Source organism: Eulemur rufifrons, chromosome 7 (assembly GCF_041146395.1).
Source record: "Eulemur rufifrons isolate Redbay chromosome 7, OSU_ERuf_1, whole genome shotgun sequence".
In the NCBI taxonomy this organism is placed as follows: Eukaryota; Metazoa; Chordata; class Mammalia; order Primates; family Lemuridae; genus Eulemur; species Eulemur rufifrons.
This window is the reverse complement of record NC_090989.1, coordinates 156,999,165-157,017,415: the sequence shown is the minus strand read 5'-3', so window position 1 is coordinate 157,017,415 and position 18,251 is coordinate 156,999,165. Positions and strand designations below refer to the sequence as shown.

General features: G+C 38.3%; 1 protein-coding gene and 1 pseudogene across 50 annotated transcripts in view; both read left to right on the top strand.

Annotated features, from left to right (window-relative positions):
- Nucleotides 1-18,251, top strand: part of PBRM1 (polybromo 1) — a 123,206-nt gene that overhangs the window by 68,526 nt on the left and 36,429 nt on the right. For 31 of the 50 annotated variants that reach the window (XR_011234104.1, XR_011234105.1, XM_069475834.1 and 28 more), the window contains 3 exons: nucleotides 14,844-15,029; nucleotides 16,428-16,585; nucleotides 17,221-17,484. Coding sequence is in view for 48 of the 50 variants with exons in the window: in XM_069475834.1 (XP_069331935.1) it covers nucleotides 14,844-15,029; nucleotides 16,428-16,585; nucleotides 17,221-17,484 (608 nt within the window). In the remaining 2 variants the exon portion in view is untranslated. The remainder of the gene's footprint in view (nucleotides 1-14,843; nucleotides 15,030-16,427; nucleotides 16,586-17,220; nucleotides 17,485-18,251) is intronic. The other 19 variants (XM_069475840.1, XM_069475839.1, XM_069475832.1 and 16 more) reach the window with 2 other exon arrangements.
- LOC138386931 (small ribosomal subunit protein uS10-like) lies at nucleotides 10,055-10,414 on the top strand (annotated as a pseudogene).

Sequence of the window (18,251 nt, the reverse complement as noted above, 5' to 3'; positions counted from 1 at the left end):
GAGAAAGGAGCCTGGTTATTGAGAATAGTAATTTTGCCAGCATAGGGTTAACTGCAGAAACCAGCACCTTTACTCCCATAGGGAATGTACTCATTCAGGATGGTGAATGTCTGTGTGGGGAATGACAGTGGAGAGTCTGTGTCTGCCAGCTAAAAATGGTTGATGTAGAAATGCATGGAGTAAAGCTGCAGCTTTGCTATCCTGCTATAGTCTAGGTTAAAGAATATCCTGGAAAATAGAGAGCTATAGAAGGGCTGAGATAAGCTCTCCACACATTCCCAGCTGACTGGAAAACCACATAGGTAGAGGGGGAGATGCAAAAGAATCTGGTGAAAAACAAAACCCAGGGGATACTTGAAAATAGACTGCAAATTTGAATGCATCCCCCAATGTATACACAGATCCATTAGCAGAGGGCAAATCCTTATGGGCTTGAGGTGTTTGAGTACAACGTTCACCTGAATTATTGACTGACTGCTAGCTATGCAGGCATAGAAGCAACCCCTAGTGTTAAGTCTTTTATATACCTATAATGGGAGTCCCAGAGGAGAGAAGAGAAAGAGGGAGAAAAAAAGGTTTGAAGACGTAATAGATGAAAACATCTCAAATTTGATTAAAAACATTAACCTGCAGCTCCAAGAACTCCAAGTAAGATAAACACAAAGAGAACCACATTTAGATACGTCATAATCAGAATGCTGTAAGAGAAAATCTTGAAAGCAGTAAATGGATCATCACATATAAGAAAACAATAATATGATTAATAACTGACTTTTCATATGAAATAATGGAGGCCAAAAGGCAATGAAATGATATTCAAAGGATTAAAAGAAAAGAAAATGAGCCATGATTTGTATATCCAATGAATCTGTTGTTTTAAAGTGAAATTGAAGTAAAGACATTCCCAGATAGACAAAAACTGAGAGAATTCACAGCTGGTAGTCTTGCTCTATAAGAGATACTAAAGTAAGGAGCTTCAGGCCAAAAGAAAATGACACCAGATGGTAAATCAAATCCACAAGAAGGACTGGAGAGCATTGGAAATGATAAATATGTGGATAAATGTAAAAGATTGTGTGTGTGATTCATTTACTTTTATCCTAATTTCTTTAAAAAAATTAGATTGACAAATGCAATAATTACAACACTTGTTAGGTTTATAACATTTGTAGAAGTGATATATGTGACAGTAAGAGTGCCAAGGAAGGGGGGATAATGGAGCTATCTTGGAGCAAAGTCACAGTATTTAATGAAATTAAGTCAGTATTTAACAAAAATAAGTAGGTGGTGGTAAGTTAAAGATATATATTGTAATGCCCAAAGCAAATACTCAGAAAACAAATAGCCAAAAAAGTCACCACAGGAATTAAAACGATACACAAAAAAATACTTGCTTATCAGTTACAAAAGAAGGTAGTAAAGGAGGAAAAGAGGAACAAAAAGACATAAGACATAAAGAGCAGCAGTCCCCAACCTTTTTGGCACCAGGGACCAGTTTTGTGGAAGGCAGTTTTTCCACTGGGGGTGGGGGGCACTGTTTCAGGATGATTCAAGCACATTACATTCATTGTGCAGTCAAACCTCCCTGCTAATGATAATCTGTATTTGCAGCCACTCCCACAGCGCTAGCATCACCACCTCAGCTCCACTTCAGATGATCAGGCACTAGATTCTCATAAGGAGCACGAAACCTAGATCCCTCACATGCACAGTTTGCAGTAGGGTTCATGCTTCTATGAGAATCCAGTGCTGATCTGACAGAAGACAGAACTTATTCAGAGATGCCAGCGATGGGGAGCAGCTGTGAATACTCTGATTCACCCACCACTGACCTCCTGCTGTGTGACCCAGTTCCTAACAGGTCATGGACCAGTACCTGTCCATGGTTGGGGACCGCAGATATAGAGAACAAATAACAAAATGGCAGGCGTGAATTCATTTGTATTAATGGTTACATTAAATATGAATAGACTATATACTCCAATCAAAACATGAAGTGATAGAACTTAAGAGAAAAAAGAATACTAAAGACAGAGGAATATTTCGTAATGATAAAAACATCACATATTGAGAACATACAATATTTATAAATGTATATATACCTAGCAACAGAACACCAAAAATACATGAAGGAAAAAGTGACAATTGAAAGGAGGTATAGGCAGTTCAACAATTATAGTCTCAATACTCCTTTCTCAGTAATTGACAGAACAACTAGACCAAAAATTAGTAAATATGTAGAAGACATGAATATCACTGTGAACTAGCTGGCTTAACTGACGTGTTGAACGCTATCCAGGCATACCTTGTTTTATCATGCTTTGCAAATACTATATTTTTTTACAAATTGAAGGTTTCTGGCAACCCTGCATGGAGCAAGTCATTTCATTTTATTGTCATTATAGCTGTTATGGTGATCTGTGATCAGTAATCTTCAATGTTACTATTGCAGTTATTTTGGAATGCCACGAACTGCACCATATAAGACAGTGAACTTAATCGACATAAGTTATGTGTGTTCTGACTGTTCCACCAACCAGCTGTTCTCCAGTCTCTCTCTCCTTAGGCCTCCCTATTTCCTAGGACACAACAATATTAAAATTAGGCCAATTAATAATCATACAGTGACCTCTAAGTATTAAAGTGAAAGGAAGAGTCACACATCTCTCACTTTAAATCAAAAGCTGGAAATGATTAAGCTTAGTGAAGAAGGCATGTCAAAAGCTGAGACAGGCCAAAAGCTAGGCCTCTTGTGCCAAACATTTAATAACTAAGTTTGTCAGTGCAAAGGAAAAGTTCTTGAAGGAAATTCAAGGTACTACATAAAGGAACACACAAATGATAAGAAAGCAAAACAGACATCGCTGGTAGGAAGAAAGTTTTAGTGGTCTGGATCGAATCAGTCACAACTTTGGCTTAAACCAAAGCCTATTCCAGAGCAGGGCCATAACTCTTGTCAGTTCTGTGAAGGCTGAGACAGGTGATGAAGCTATAGAAGATAAGTTTGAAGCTAGCAAAAGGTTTGTTTAATGAAAGAAGTGATCTCCATGACATAAAAGTACATGGTGAAGCAGCAAATGCTAATGTAGAAGCTGCAGCAAGTTGTCTGAAGATCTAGCTAAGATAATTTATGAAAGTGGCTATATAAACAAATTTTCACTGTAGATGAAATAGCCTTCTATTGGAAAAAGATGCCATCTAGGATTTTTATAGCTATAGAGGAGAAGTGAGTGGCTTCAAAGGGTAGGCTAATTCTTATTAGGGGTTAATGCAACTGGTGACTTTAAGTTGAAGTCAGTGCTCATTTACCATTCTGAAAATCCTGGGACCCATAAGAATTATGCTAAACCTACTTTGCCTGTGCTCTATAAATGGAAAAACAAAGCCTGGAGGACAACACAACTATTTACAGCATGGTTTACTGAATATTTTAAGCCCACTATTGAGACCTGCTCAATGATTTCTTTCAACTTTTCAGTGTTGCAAAAGTGATACTCGCTCAGTAGAAACTGTACTTTGAGTACCCATACAACTATTCTGTTTTTCACTTTCAGTACAGTATTCAATAAATTACATGGACTATTCAACACTTGATTATAAAATAGCCCTTATGTTAGGTGGTTTTGCCCAACTGTAGGCTAATGTAAGTATTCTAAGCATGTTTAAGATGGACTAGGCCAAGCTTTGGTGTTCAATAGGTTACATGTATTAAATGCATTTTTGACTTATGATAAGTCTGAGGGCATCTGTAGGTGTTTCTAGCCACAAAAGAACTACAGTGTGCTTTAGATCATCCTATGTCCAATTTTATGAATATTAAAAGATAATGAAGGCCTCGCGTGGTGGCTCACGCCTGTAATCCTAGCATTCTGGGAGGCCTAGGAGGGAGGATCACTTGGGGTGAGGAGTTCAAGAGCAGCCTGAGTGAGACCCCATCTTTACCAAAAATAGAAAAAATTAGCTGGGCGTGGTGGCATGCACCTGTAGTCCCAGCTACTCTGGAGGCTGAGGCAGGAGGATTGCTTGAGCCCAGGAGTCTGAGGTTGCAGTGAGCTATGATGATGTCACTGCACTCTAGCCGGGGTGACAGAGTGAATGAAACACTGTCTCAAAAAAAAAAAAAGAAAAAAAAGATATCAAAAACTTAGATAGTGGCTGTGTATGTCAAATCAGCCCTGTCTGTCTTTAAGTCCTAAGAGGAGGATTCTTAGCAACAACCTGATGGACATTAAGGGAAGCTAGAAGATCTCACACACCCTTGTTTTTATTAAATACCAGAAGTCCTCATACAGGGTAAATAAGGATAAAACAACATAGAGAACTTTCAGTTAAATATGGAAGATTGTAGACAAATATTTAGTGCTATTTCTTCCCAAAACACCTCTAAAATGATGGAAAGGGGATTTAAGAACAATATAAAAAGAGAGACACACAAGCATTCCCCTCCCTCAAAAAAAAAAAAAAGAAAAGAAAAGGAAATCGATGAAAGATGAGATGGTGGCAATTGAAATTTGGGAGCTAAAAATGGATAGATAAATTGCTAACATTGGTTTCAATATCAGCAGTGGATGAAGACCTTAAGCAGAACAAATCCTATCTTAGACCAGCACAGCGATTAGAACAGCCGGTACTTCCAAAAATTGAGTTGCATGTGGGGCTGAAAATAGGAGGATTAGTTGAAAGTCTAAAAGGAGTTGAGCCAGGCATGGTAGCATGTGCCTGTGGTCCCACCTACTCAAAAGGCTGAAGTGGGAGGATTGCTTGAGCCCAGGAGTTCAAGCCCAGCCTGGGCAATATAGTGAGGCCCTGTCTCTTAAAAAAAAATAAAAGGAATTGAGCTTCCAGATCACTGCCTCAACCCTTCCTGTGACTGTTCCTCCTAAAGAGTCTAGATTCAGGAATATGAAGCAGACCTAAGGGGTAGGAGTAAGGTACTGAAAAGGAAGATTAAGTGAAAGGATTTATACTACATTGTGAGATCCTTTGGCCCTCCTAGCTATTTAGCTTCTAGAATGCTGGATGCCAGCATTCCAAGGCAGGAAGGAGGTTTTCTCTTGAGAAATGGACCAGGCAATGAGGAAAAACTAAAGATAATAACATCTGGAGGTCTCCTTTGAAACCCATCAGTTAGCCAGCCTTTTTAGTGTCTCACTGTTAAATAGGAGCAGGTATTTGTTTAAGTAGGATTAAATATTTAAGGAAAATCCCTAAAATATTAAACTTTTTTTAAAAAAACCTAAGCTAAAATTTAAATCTTCAGGCACATGACAAGTTACTGCATCTGTAAAACAAGAACAGAAGACTATTAAAAAGGAACATCACAGAACAAAAATTTTCTTGGTAATTAAAAATATGTTTGCAGTCATGACCAGCCTGGGCAACATAGTAAGATCCCCTCTCTACATAAAATTTAAAAATTAGCCAGACATGGTGGCAGCACCTGTAGTCCTAGCTACTCAAGAGGCTGAAGCAGGAGAATCACTTGAGCCCGGGCACTTGAAGCAGCAGTGAGCTATGATTGTGCCACTGCACTCCAGCCTAGGTGACAGAGGAAGACACTGTCTCTTAAAAAAAAAAATTAATGGCAAACCCACCGAGAGAGAAAATATTCACAAATTAAATATCTGATAAGAGTCTATTATCCAGAGTACATAAAGAACTTCAACAAAAACAAGACAACCCAATGCAAAAATGGGCAAAGGATTTCAATAGACATTTCTCCAAAGAAATTATGTTATACAGATGGCCAATAAGTACACAAAAATATGTTAAACATCGTTAATCATTAGAAAAAATGCAAATCAGAACCATGAGATACCACTTGCACTTGCTTTAGGATGGCTATTACCAAAAAAAAAAATAGCAAGTGTTGATGAAGATATGGAGACATTGGAATCCTCGTACATTGCTGGTGGAAATGTAAAGTATACAGCCTCTATGGAATACAATTTGGTGGTTCCTCAAAAAGCTAAATGTTGGATTACCATGTGATTCACCAATTCCAATCCTAGGTATGTATCCAAAGGAAATAAAAGCAGGAACTCGAAGAGAAGTTTGTATTGTATATCCATGTCCATAGGAGCATTATTTATGATAGTCAAAAGGCAGAAATAGCCCAAGTGTCCATCAACAGATGAATGGATAAACACAATATGGTATATTCAAAGTGATGTCTGTCAGTAAGGTAGCCAAGTAGAGGCCCCTAGTGCTCATACCCCTCACAAAGACAGCCAGAAAAACGAATAAGCAACTTCATTTTAATAAAAGTAACTGAAGGAGAATGCTGGAGCCCATCAGAGGAGTGACAGAAACGTTAGTGAACACAGAAACTCCGTATGACCACATAAAGAACAGAAGAAAACACCGAGCCTCCACCACCCCATCCCCCAACTAGGATCAGCTGAGAACCAGGGAAACTTCTCCCTACAGCAAGGAGATGAGCAAGAGGATCCCATCAACCCCTATAAATATTTTGGACACTTATAGACCATGGCTGGTGTCTCTTGCAGTCATCACATGCACTAAGCCCAGCTGAGGGAGCTATCTGGAGACCCCATAGTTGTGCTCCCCCTAGAGAAGGAGCCAACGCTATGCCATATTGGAATTGGAACTATGGCTAGAATGTGTCTTGCTCCAGAGGCAAGTAGCCACAGCTCCCCTTCATCACTGAGGCTAAGCCGCCACAGAACCATCCCAGCCTGGTGGCCCATCATCCTCAAGCCAAGGTGTGAGCAGCTGTTACACCCTTCTCTGCAAGGCTAAGCAGAGCTAGAACCATTCCATCTACCTGTGTCCCCACCCCCTCAGACCAGAGCTGAATTGGTACCCTGCCTCCTGGGAAAACAATATGTTGGCTGCTGAGAGCAGTCACACTTCCCCTGTGCCCACACTGAAGCAGTTCCCTGCATCCCAGGGAAATGGTGCCTGGGCCACCCAGAACATTCATTCTCCTCAGGCCTGAGCTAAAGCAACACATCACTCACGGGGGAATCAGTCTCCTGGGCAAGCTGAGCAGCTATGCATCCCAGGGCTAAGTTGATGTAGTATTCTGTGTCCCAGGGAAACAGCAGTGGCTGAGCTGAGACACCCAACCCTATAGGTCAAACAACTCGAATACTCTGGAGCTACATTAGACCCCTAGAGTCTGAGCAGCTCAGACACCCGTTTCCGGAGTCATTGCTGTGCTTTTTCTGCAGCAACCCCCTCCTGCTCCCCCCAGTGCTGAAACCACAGCTGTGCTCTTCCCTGCTGGGGTACTGGCTGCCATTTAATCTGGACTTACAGAGTCTGAGATACTGACAAGCTCCACAATCCCATGGTCTAGCGTCACTACTACATAGTGCCTTATCCCCTGGGACCCAAGTTGCTACTGAGTCCTGTTGGCTCGGGTTTCTGAATTGCAGTCATACCCTGCCCGCCATGGGTAGAATCACAACTACAACCTGGCCCCCTGGACTCAAGGTACTAGGGAGTACCTCAGAGTCACAGATCTTGGCTCTGTGTACAGCCTGCATCCAACCCTGCCACAGAGAGAAAACCTGCACTCCCAGACCCAGGTGACATAATAGGTTCATGAGACCCTGAGCCTAGGACCCTGGCCCCATAGCTGCTCTGAGCACCTGCTCCTGGATCCTAGCTGCTTGTAGGTGATGTCAAACCTGACAACAGGAGTGTTCCCCTTGGCTAAGTCTCCTCATGATAATAAGAGTAGGAGGACAGTAACAGCCTATACCACTGCTGCCACAAATGTCTACAGGCCTTTGAAGTACCCACAGTTATTGCTGATGTTGAATCAGCTGAAGAAGCTTAATGGAGACTATACCATTGCACCTATCGAGAAACAGAGTTAACAGATCCTTCCCAATGCCACAGTAAAGCCCAACTGCAAGTGAAAGTCTTTCTTTACAAAAGCCACTCTGGAAAGTTTGGAAGAGGCAGTTGTTCTACCACATGCAGACATCAGTGCAGGGACCCAAGAAAAGTAAGGAGGTATGACACCACTACAGGAAAACAATCTCTCTCTAGTAACAGACCCCAGTGAAAAGGAAGTTACTGAATTGCCAGAAAAAGAATTCAAAATAATGATCTTAAGGAAATTCAGTGAAATACAAGAAAATACAGATAGATGATTAAACAAAATCAGGATAACTACATGAACAAGAAATTCAACAAGAAGTTAGAAATTTTTAAAAGCCAAACAGAAGTTCTGTAGCAGAATTCAATGAATAACAAATACAATGGAGAGCTTCAACAACAGTCTTGGTCATGCTGAAGAAAGAATCTTTGAACTTGAAGATAGGTCCTTTGAAACTACCCAGAGAGAAAAAAAGAAATAAGAATGATGAAGAATAAAGAAAGCTTATTAGACTTATGGGATATCATTTAGCAAACAAATATTTGCTTTATGAGTGTTCCCAAAGGAGAAGAGAAAAGAAGAGGCATAGAAAACCTATTTAATGAAATAATAGCTGAAAACTTTACAAGTCTGGCGAGAGATAAGGATATCCACATCCAGGAAACTCAAAAGTCCCCGAGTAGATTCAATGCATAGAGATCCCCCTCAGGACAAATTATAGCCCCACTGTCAAAAGGCAAAGACAAAGAAAATTTTGAAAACTACAAGAAAAAGCATGAAGCCACATATTAGGGAATCATCACTAGACTAACAACAGATTTCTCTGCTAAAACCTTACAGGCCCAGGAGAAAATGGGATGATATATTCAGAGTACTGAATGAAAAGAATTGCCACCCAAGAATACTGTACTCAGAAGTTATCCTTGAGAAATAAAGTAGAAATAAAATGTTTCCCAGATAAGTATAAAACAGAGAATTCATCACCACTAGACCAGACCAGCCTTACAAGATATATTCAAGGAAGTCCTATGTCTGAAAACAAAAAGATGATAATCACTATCATGAAAACATGCAACAGTATAAAACTCACAGGTGGAAGAGACACACAAAGGAGAAAGAAAAGAAACAACCTTATCACTACAGAAAACCACCAAACCACAATGATAACAAGAGAAAAAGAAAAAAGTAAAGTATACAAAACAACCAGAAAACAATTAACAAAATGACTGATAAGTCATTTTGGTAGGTAAGCCTTCACCTTTGATAGTTAAGTCTTCACCTATCAAGAATAACATTGAATGTAAACAGATTAAATTCCTCAATTAAAAAAATGTAGGCTAGCTAAATGGATAAAAACAACATATGCTACCTATAGGAAATTTGATCTGTAAAGACACATTTAGACTGAAAGTTAAGGAATGCAAATAAATATTCCATGCAAACAGAAACCAAAAGTGAGCAGGAGTAACTATACTTAATTAGATAAAATGGCCTTTAAGTTAAAAACTAAAATGACACAAAAAAGATATTTGTGTAATGATAAAGGGACCAGTTCAACTGGAGAATATAACAGTTATATGTGCATCCAACACCAGAGCACCCAAATATATAAAGCAAATATTTTTAAATCTAAAGGTAGAGATTGACGCGAGTACAATAATATTAATAGTTAGGGACCTCAACACCTCACTTTTAGTATTGGACAGATAGATCATCTACACAGAAAGCACAGAAACATTGGTTTTAAGCTACACTTTAGAACTAATGAACCTAACAGACATTTACAGAATATTTCATCCAACACTGAAGAATACACATTCTTTTCATTAGCACATGGAACATTTTCCAGGTTAGACCACATGTTAGACCACAAAACAATTCTCAACAAATTTAAAAGAATTGAAATCATATCAAGTATTTTTTCTGACCACAATGGAATAAAACTAGAAATCAATATCGAGAAACTTTTAAAATTGTACAAACAGATGAAAATTAAACAACATGCACCTCAACAGCCAGTGGGTCAATGAAGAAATTAAGAAGGAAATTGAAAAATTTCTGAAACAAATGTAAGTACAGCTTTTCATGGAAGACGCGCTCACAGATGCAGTGGAAGCGTGTTGTGCCTGCTTCTGCTCCTGACTCACCGCTGTTCACTCTCACTGAGGAATAAGTTGGTCAGGAAGCTGCACTGCAGCCATGGCTTTTAAAGATACCAGAAAAACACCCATGGAGCCAGAGGTGGCGATTCACTGAATTAGAATTACCCTAACCAGCCACAACATAAAATCCCTGGAGAAGGTGTGTGCTGACTTGATCATAGGTGCAAAGGAAAAGAACCTCAAAGTGAAAGGACCAGTTCGGATGCCTACCAAGACTTTGAGAATCACTACAAGAAAAACTCCTTGTAGTGAAGGTTCTAAGACTTTGGACCACTTCCATATGAGAATCCAAAAGCAACTCATTGACTTGCATAGTCCTTCTGAGATTGTTAAGCAGATTACTTCTATCAGTATTGAGCTGGGAGTTGAGATTGAAGTCACCGTTGTAGATGCTTAAGTCAACTGTTTTAATAAACTGATTACCAGTTGTTAAAAAAAACATGTAAGTAGAAACAACATACCAAAACCTATGGGATACAGCAAAAGTAGTACGAAGAAGGAAGTTTATAGCAATAAATACCTACATTAAAAAATAGTTATCAAATAAATGAATGATGCTTCTCAAGGCACTAGAAAAGCAAGTACAAACCAAACCCAAAATTAGTAGAAGGAAAGAAATAATAAAATTCAGAGCAGAAACAAGCAAAACTATTTTTGTTTATTTTGTAATAAAATAAAGAAGATATCTTAAGAAGATAAACAAAATTGACAAACCACTGGCTAGACCAACCACACACACAAAAAGACCCAAGTAAATAAAATCGGAAATGAAAAAGGAAACATAACAACTGATACTACAGAAATACAAAAGATCATTAGAGACTGTTACAAACAAGTATACATCAGCAAATTAGAAAACCTAGCAGAAATGGATAAATTCTGGGGCACATAAATCCTACCAAGATTGAACCAAGAAGAAATAGAAAACCTGAACAGATCAATAACAAGAATAAAATTCAGTCCATACTGAAAAATCTGCCATTAAGGAAAAGCCCAGGGGACCTGAAGCCTCTACTGATAAATTCTACCAAACATTAAAGCAGAATTAATACCAGTTCTTCTCAGACTCTTCCAGAAAATTGAAGAGAGGGGAATTCTTCCAAACTCATTCTACATGGCTAGCATTACACTGATATCAGAACCAAACAAGAACACAACAAAAAATGAAAACTATAGGCCAATATTCCCAACATACATAGATGCAAAATTCATCAACAAAGTACTAGCAAACCAAACCCCAAAGCACATTAAAAAGACCATTCACCTAGCTTGCATGTAGGGTTAAAAAAAAAATCATTCATCATGATCAAGTGGGACTTATCCCAGGGATGCAAGAATGGTTCAACATAATGTGTATAAACAAACAAGATACATCAATCACACCAACAAAGTGCAGGACAGAAACCATATGATCTCTCAGTAGACGCAGGAAAAGCATTTGGTAAAATTCAACATCTCTTCATGATAAAAATTCTCAACAAGTTAGTTATAGAAGGAACATACCTCAACACAATGAAGGCCATATGACAAACTCATAGCCTACATCATACTGAATGGGCAAAAGTTGAAAGTTTTTCTCTCTGATTTGGAATAAGACAAGGATGCCCACTCTTAACACTTTTATTCAACATAGTGCTGGAAGACCTAACCAGAGCATTACACATTTTATACATGTATCAAAATATCATACTGTGCAAATATGTATGATTATGTGTCAATTAAAACTAATAAAAGCAATAACAGTGGTATACCCCAACAATGGAATATTATTCATCCATAAAAAGGAATGAAATGCTGGATACATGCTACATGGATTAACATTATAAAGCTTATGCTAAGTGAAATAAGCCAGACAGAAAAGGAAAATACATGATTGCACTTGTCTGAAGTATCTAGAGTAGGCAAATTCATAGAGACAGACAGTAGAATAGAGGTTACCAGGGACCGGAGGGAGGAAGGTGGAGTTATTGTTTAATGATTAGAGTTTCTGTTTGGGGTAATCAAAACGTTTTGGAAATAGTGGTTATGGTTAATTGTATACTTAAAAATGGTCAGAATGATGAATTTTATGTCATGTTTTACCATAATTTTTTAAAACTAATAATGTAATATACCAAAAACCATTGAACTTTAAATAGGTGAATTGTGTCACGTGTGAATCATACCTCAATAAAGCTGTTTTTATTTATTTTTTTTTTATTTTATTTTATTTTATTTTATTTTTTGAGACAGAGTCTCGCTCTGTTGCCTGGGCTAGAATGCCGTGGTGTCAAGCTCACAGCAACCTCAAACTCCTAGACTTAAACAATCCTTCTGCCCTCAGCCTCCCGAGTAGCTGGGACTACAGGCATGTGCCACCATGCCCGGCTGATTTTTTTCTATATATATTTTTAGCTGTCCAGATCATTTCTTTCTATTTTTAGTAGAGACGGGAGTCTTGCTCTTGCTCAGGCTGGTCTCGAACTTCTACCTGGAGCAATCCTCCTGCCTCGGCCTCCCACAGTGCTAGGATTACAGGCGTGAGCCACCGCGCCTGACCAATAAAGCTGTTTTTAAAAATATGATGACCAAAAGGAAGCATTCAGAGAAATATTAGAATATAAAGTTGCAAAATCTCCCAGGAAGTAGAACAGCAGCAAACAGAAATAAAGGAAGAAAAAGATAACTAAAAGATACGCCCAGAAGGCCCAGAATTCAAATAACTGCAGGACATAATTTCACTAAGCTTTTTTTTTTTTTTTTTTTTTGGAGACAGAGTCTCGCTCTGTTGCCAGGGCTAGAGTGCCTGACGTCAGCCTAGCTCTCAGCAACCTCAACTTCCTGGACTTAAGTGATCCTTCTGCCTCAGCTTCCCGACTAGCTGGGACTACAGGCATGCGCCACCATGCCCGGCTAATTTTTTCTATATATTTTTAGTTGTCCAGCTAATTTCTTTCTATTTTTAGTAGAGACAGGGTCTCACTCTTGCTAAGGCTGGTCTTGAACTCCTGACCTCGAGCTATCCTCCTGCCGCAGCCTCCTAGCACTAAGCTTTATCATATAACAAAGATCCCCTTTCCTTTACTTACAACATTTTTTTCCTTTTTTTTTTTTTTTTTTTGAGACAGAGTCTCATTCTGTCCCCCTGAGTAGAGTGCAGTGACATCATCACAGCTCACTGCAATCTCAAACTCCTGGGCTCAAGCCATCCTCCTGTCTCAGCCTCCTGAGTAGCTGGGACTGCAGGTGCACCCATTACACCAGACTAATTTTTTCTATTTTAATAGAGATGGGGTCTTACTCTTGCTCAGGCTGGTCTCAAACTCATGAGCTCAAGCAATCCTCCCTCCTCGACCTCTCAGAGTGCCAGGATTATAAGCATGAGCCACCGTGTCTGGCCCAACAACCTTCTCATTTCTTTCTGAGTCTTCCACTTGACAAGTCTTTAATGTCCTTTGTTTTTGTTTTTTTTTTTACTAGCAGTGTATTTAAAGCAATACAGGCTTTTTCTATCATGTTCCTCAAAATTCTTCGTCTCTGCTCACTGCCCAATTCCAAAGTCTCTTCCATATTTTTTGGTTATTTGTTACAGTAGTATGCCTGTAACAGGTACCTAAATCTCATCTAAATATCATCAACTCAAAAGTCCCAGATCTCATCAGATAAGTGTATGGGTGAGGCTCTGGGTATGATCCATCCTGGGACACAGTTCTTTTCTCTGTGTGGACCTGTAAAACTTAGAAAACAATTTCTCTGATCTTAAAATACAATGAGACTTGCATGGAATAATGGTTATAGATATTCCTGTTCAAAAAGGGAGAAGAAAGATAAAAGTGTAACCAATTCCAAGCAATTTTGAAATCCAGTTAGGCAGACTCCATTTGGTTTCTAGGCCTGGGAACAATCCTCTGCAGCTTGACACTGTCCTCTGAATCATCCTGTTTCAAGAAAGCACATATTTGCAATTGAGTAATTGTTCTCTGTCTCTAGAATTTTGGGTGTTGGACAGCCTTCTTTCATTTTGTACTCTCTCTGTCCCTTTCAATTCACCTGACAGTGTTTCTGCTGGAATTATAATACCAGTGTTAGGAAATGGAGAAACAGACCCCTTGTAGTCAACAGTGAGGACTTGAGTTGGTATAGCTTTTTGGAGATATATTTGGAATATGCATTTTAATAATATTTTAAAGGCTTATTTCCAGCTCTTCCATTTATGGGAAATTATCGTCGGTAAGTAATCAAAGATGTGGGCAAAGATTTGTCCTAAAAAAAAAAGTAGGATATTTGCAAAGGATGGTTTATACTAGAACCATTAAAAAGTCTGATTTAACAAAAATAAAAGTCATATTGAAAAGCATTTAATCTCAGGGGAAATGTTCATGATATATTAAATATACATATATATTGTTTATATTATATGTAAACATATTCCATATTTTCTCAATTCTAAGACTCCATTGAATCATATCCATGTAATAACTGTTAGAAAACAAAACAAATTCAGAAGCATTAAGATGGAGAGGAATTACATCAGAAATTATCTCTAGAATTACATGATTTATAATTATTTTCTTCTTTATGTCTTTTTGTATTATCTAAAACGACCATATTCTATGGTTCCTTGGTTTACTTATCTATTTATTTAAATTAATAACGGTTGTAATTCAAAAAGACAGTTTTGGGTAGAGGCTATTAGTAATGTGGAGATCATACTATTTTTGCTGATTCTTGCCTTTGAATGTTATGAAAAGAATTAAATGTATTTGTGTGTTGTTTGAATCCTACATCTGACTCTAATATCCCTTTAGTGAGTACTTTTTTTTTTTTTTTTTTTTTTTAAACCTAAGAAGCTGAAAAGAGTGAAGATTCTTCTGGTACTGCAGGCCTTTCAGGCTTACATCGCACATATAGCCAAGACTGCAGCTTTAAGAACAGCATGTACCATGTTGGAGATTATGTCTATGTGGAACCTGCAGAGACCAACCTACAACCACACATAGTCTGTATTGAGAGACTGTGGGAAGACTCAGCTGGTAAGTTTGCTTTAAATCAAAGGACACATTGGTAAGATGTGCCTATTTTACTCCTCCTTGCTCCTCAGGAAACAAATTTTTAACTCATTTTATGCCTTCCGACAGTAATTGTTTAATATATGAATAAATATAATTAAGCATGCACTCCATATGGAAAACATAGTATCTAGCATTATTGGGCAGTGTCATAGTTGAGTCAAAAGAAATACAACTTCTTGAAGTTGAGATTTTTTCATTCAACTGATATTTATTAAAAACACACTTTGAGCCAAAATCCATGTAGAATGACATAGACTCAGAAGAACAAAAAGCTCATGTTTTTCCCCTGGCAAAACCGCTCCAGTAAATATTACAAATAAAAAAGAAATTATTATAGGGATGCATTTGCCTTGGCTTAGAATTTGTTTTCAAAAAGTTTTCCTAGAACAGTTGAGACATGGAGAATGAATAGAAGTTAATGAAGCCAGGCTGGGCATGGTGGCTGATGTCTATAATCCTAGTACTTTGGGAGGCCAAGGTGGGAAAATCACTTGAGGCCAAGAGTTTGAGGCCAGCCTGGACAGTAGGGAGACCCACCCCTACAAAAAGCAAAAAAAAAAAATTAGGCAGGTGTGGTGTGTACCTGTAGTCCCAGCTACTCAGGAGGCTGAGGCAGGAGGATCACTTGAGCCCCAGGAGTTTGAGGTTGCCGTGAGCTATGATGACTTCAGTACACTCTAACCCAGGCAACATAGTGAAACCCTGTCTCAAACAAAAAACAAAAAAACAGAAAAAGAAGTTAATGAAGCCAAAAGCAGGCAGAAATGTGAGCCAGGCAATGCAGTTTTTTTTTTAGCTGCCAGTCATGTGAAATACTTTTGAATACCTTTGCATAAGTGCTAAATAATGTCCTTCAGTATGTCTGTATCCTTACTAAAGCACACAACTCTAGGTGTGTACTCACTGGAGCAAAGTGGAACAGGTCTCATCACCTTCCTTCCTCATTCTCTGTGTTATATCTTTTAATATGAGGGAGTAAGTAGCGTTTTTTAGGCCTCATTACACTTCATTATTTTAAAATATTATTTCTTCTACGATATTAAGAAACTGTGGCCTAAAAAGCACAGTATTAGGTTCAGACCATGGCAGAATGGCTTAATGGACTGCTTCCTAATTTTGCAGTGAATGTGTGATTTCTGAGGCAGGCAGGGTAGCATTCATCTGTAGTCCCAGCTCCTTGGGAGTCTGAGGTGGGAGGATTGCTTGAGCCCAGGAGTTTGAGTCCAGCCTGGGCAACATAGCAAGACCACACACATCTCTTTAAAAAAAAAAAAAAAGAATGTGCAATTTCTTTTAATGATGTCTCTCTCTCTCTCTCTCTCTCTCTCTCTCGTCTTTCTCTTTCTCTCTATTTTTAAGGTGAAAAATGGTTGTATGGCTGTTGGTTTTATCGACCAAATGAAACGTTCCACCTGGCTACACGAAAATTTCTAGAAAAAGAAGTTTTTAAGAGTGACTATTACAATAAAGTTCCTGTTAGTAAAATTCTAGGCAAATGTGTGGTCATGTTTGTCAAGGTAAGAAATTCATTAACCCCAAAAGTATCACTCATTCCCTGGGAATAAAATTTTAAAACACAAAAATCAGTATTTACAAAATTAGGAACTCTCTTTTAAACTGTTTGGTTTTTTAAGTTGTGTCTATATAGCTATATGTAAGGATTTAGGAAGAAATTAACCTGAACATGGTTATGAAAGACCATTTGCTGCCCACACTGTTAAGTTATATGCAGTTAGCTTAAGTTGCCAAGCTAATTGTTAGGAATGTTGTTTTCTGAAGGATAATCATAAATTATCAGTTTGGTTTTTAGGTAGTTAGGTGTGCTTTTCTGTATCTGTCTTATATACCTGAGCCCTGTCCAAAACTTTAAGGAGTAGTATAGCTATATGAAATATTAATATATTTGCAAAGAGAAGTGGTAAGCCAAATAGAACTATTCATGTTTATAAGTCAAAGGGTGTGTATTTAATAAGTCTGTTCTGTAGCCAAGGAAATATTCCTAGATCTCTAGCCACTTACCATTTATTGTTAACTGCCAGAAAGTCTAATCAGTTTAGCTTTTGTTTGGTTGTTGGTTGGTATTTGCTTTTGTATTTTTTGGTTGTGGTTTTCAGAAAATTCACCTAACTAGTTTTGTTCTTGTGCCCCCCAGGAATACTTTAAATTATGCCCAGAAAACTTTCGAGATGAGGATGTTTTCGTTTGTGAATCACGGTATTCTGCCAAAACTAAATCTTTTAAGAAAATTAAACTGTGGACCATGCCCGTCAGCTCAGTTAGGTTTGTCCCTCGAGATGTGCCCCTGCCTGTGGTCCGTGTGGCATCTGTATTTGCAAATGCAGATAAAGGGGATGATGAGAAGAATACAGACAATTCAGAAGACAGTCGAGCTGAAGATAATTTTAACTTGGAAAAGGTATGTAGAGAGTAGCCACACAGAAAAGAATTTTATGTCTCAAAATATCTATTCCAAAAAATAAATGAATAATTTATTCAGAATTAGAAAAAAAGCAATAATATAAAACCTTAGCCAAAGAGAAAAGACAGAAACTATAAAGGAAAGAAAGACATTAATACGTAGAAAACAGTATAATTGAATTTAAAAGTAAGACAGGCATGGTGGCTCATGCCTATAATCCCAGCACTTTGGGAGGCTGGGGCAGAAGGATCACTTGAGGCCAGGAGTTCAGGACTAGACTGGGCAATATAGTCTCTCTACCAAAAAAAATAAAAATGTAAATATTAGGCATGGTATGTGCCTGTAATCCTAGCTACTTAGGAAGCTGAGGCAGGAGGATCTTTTTTTTTTTTTTATTTCAGCATATTATGGGGGCACAAAAGTTTAAGTTACATATATTGCCCTTGCCCTTCCCCATCCCCAGTCAGAGCTTCAAGCATGTCCATCCCCCAGATGGTGCACATCACACTCATTATATATGTATATACCCATCCCTTCCCCACCTCCCATCTGCCCGGCACCAGATTAATGTTACTCCTATATGTGCACTTAGGTGTTGATCAGTGAAACCAATTTGATGGTGAGTACATGTGGTGCTTATTTTTCCATTCTTGGGATACTTCACTTAGTAGAATGGGTTCCAGCTCTATCCAGGAAAATACAAGAGGTGCCATATCACCATTGTTTCTTATAGCTGAGTAGTACTCCATGGTATACATATACCA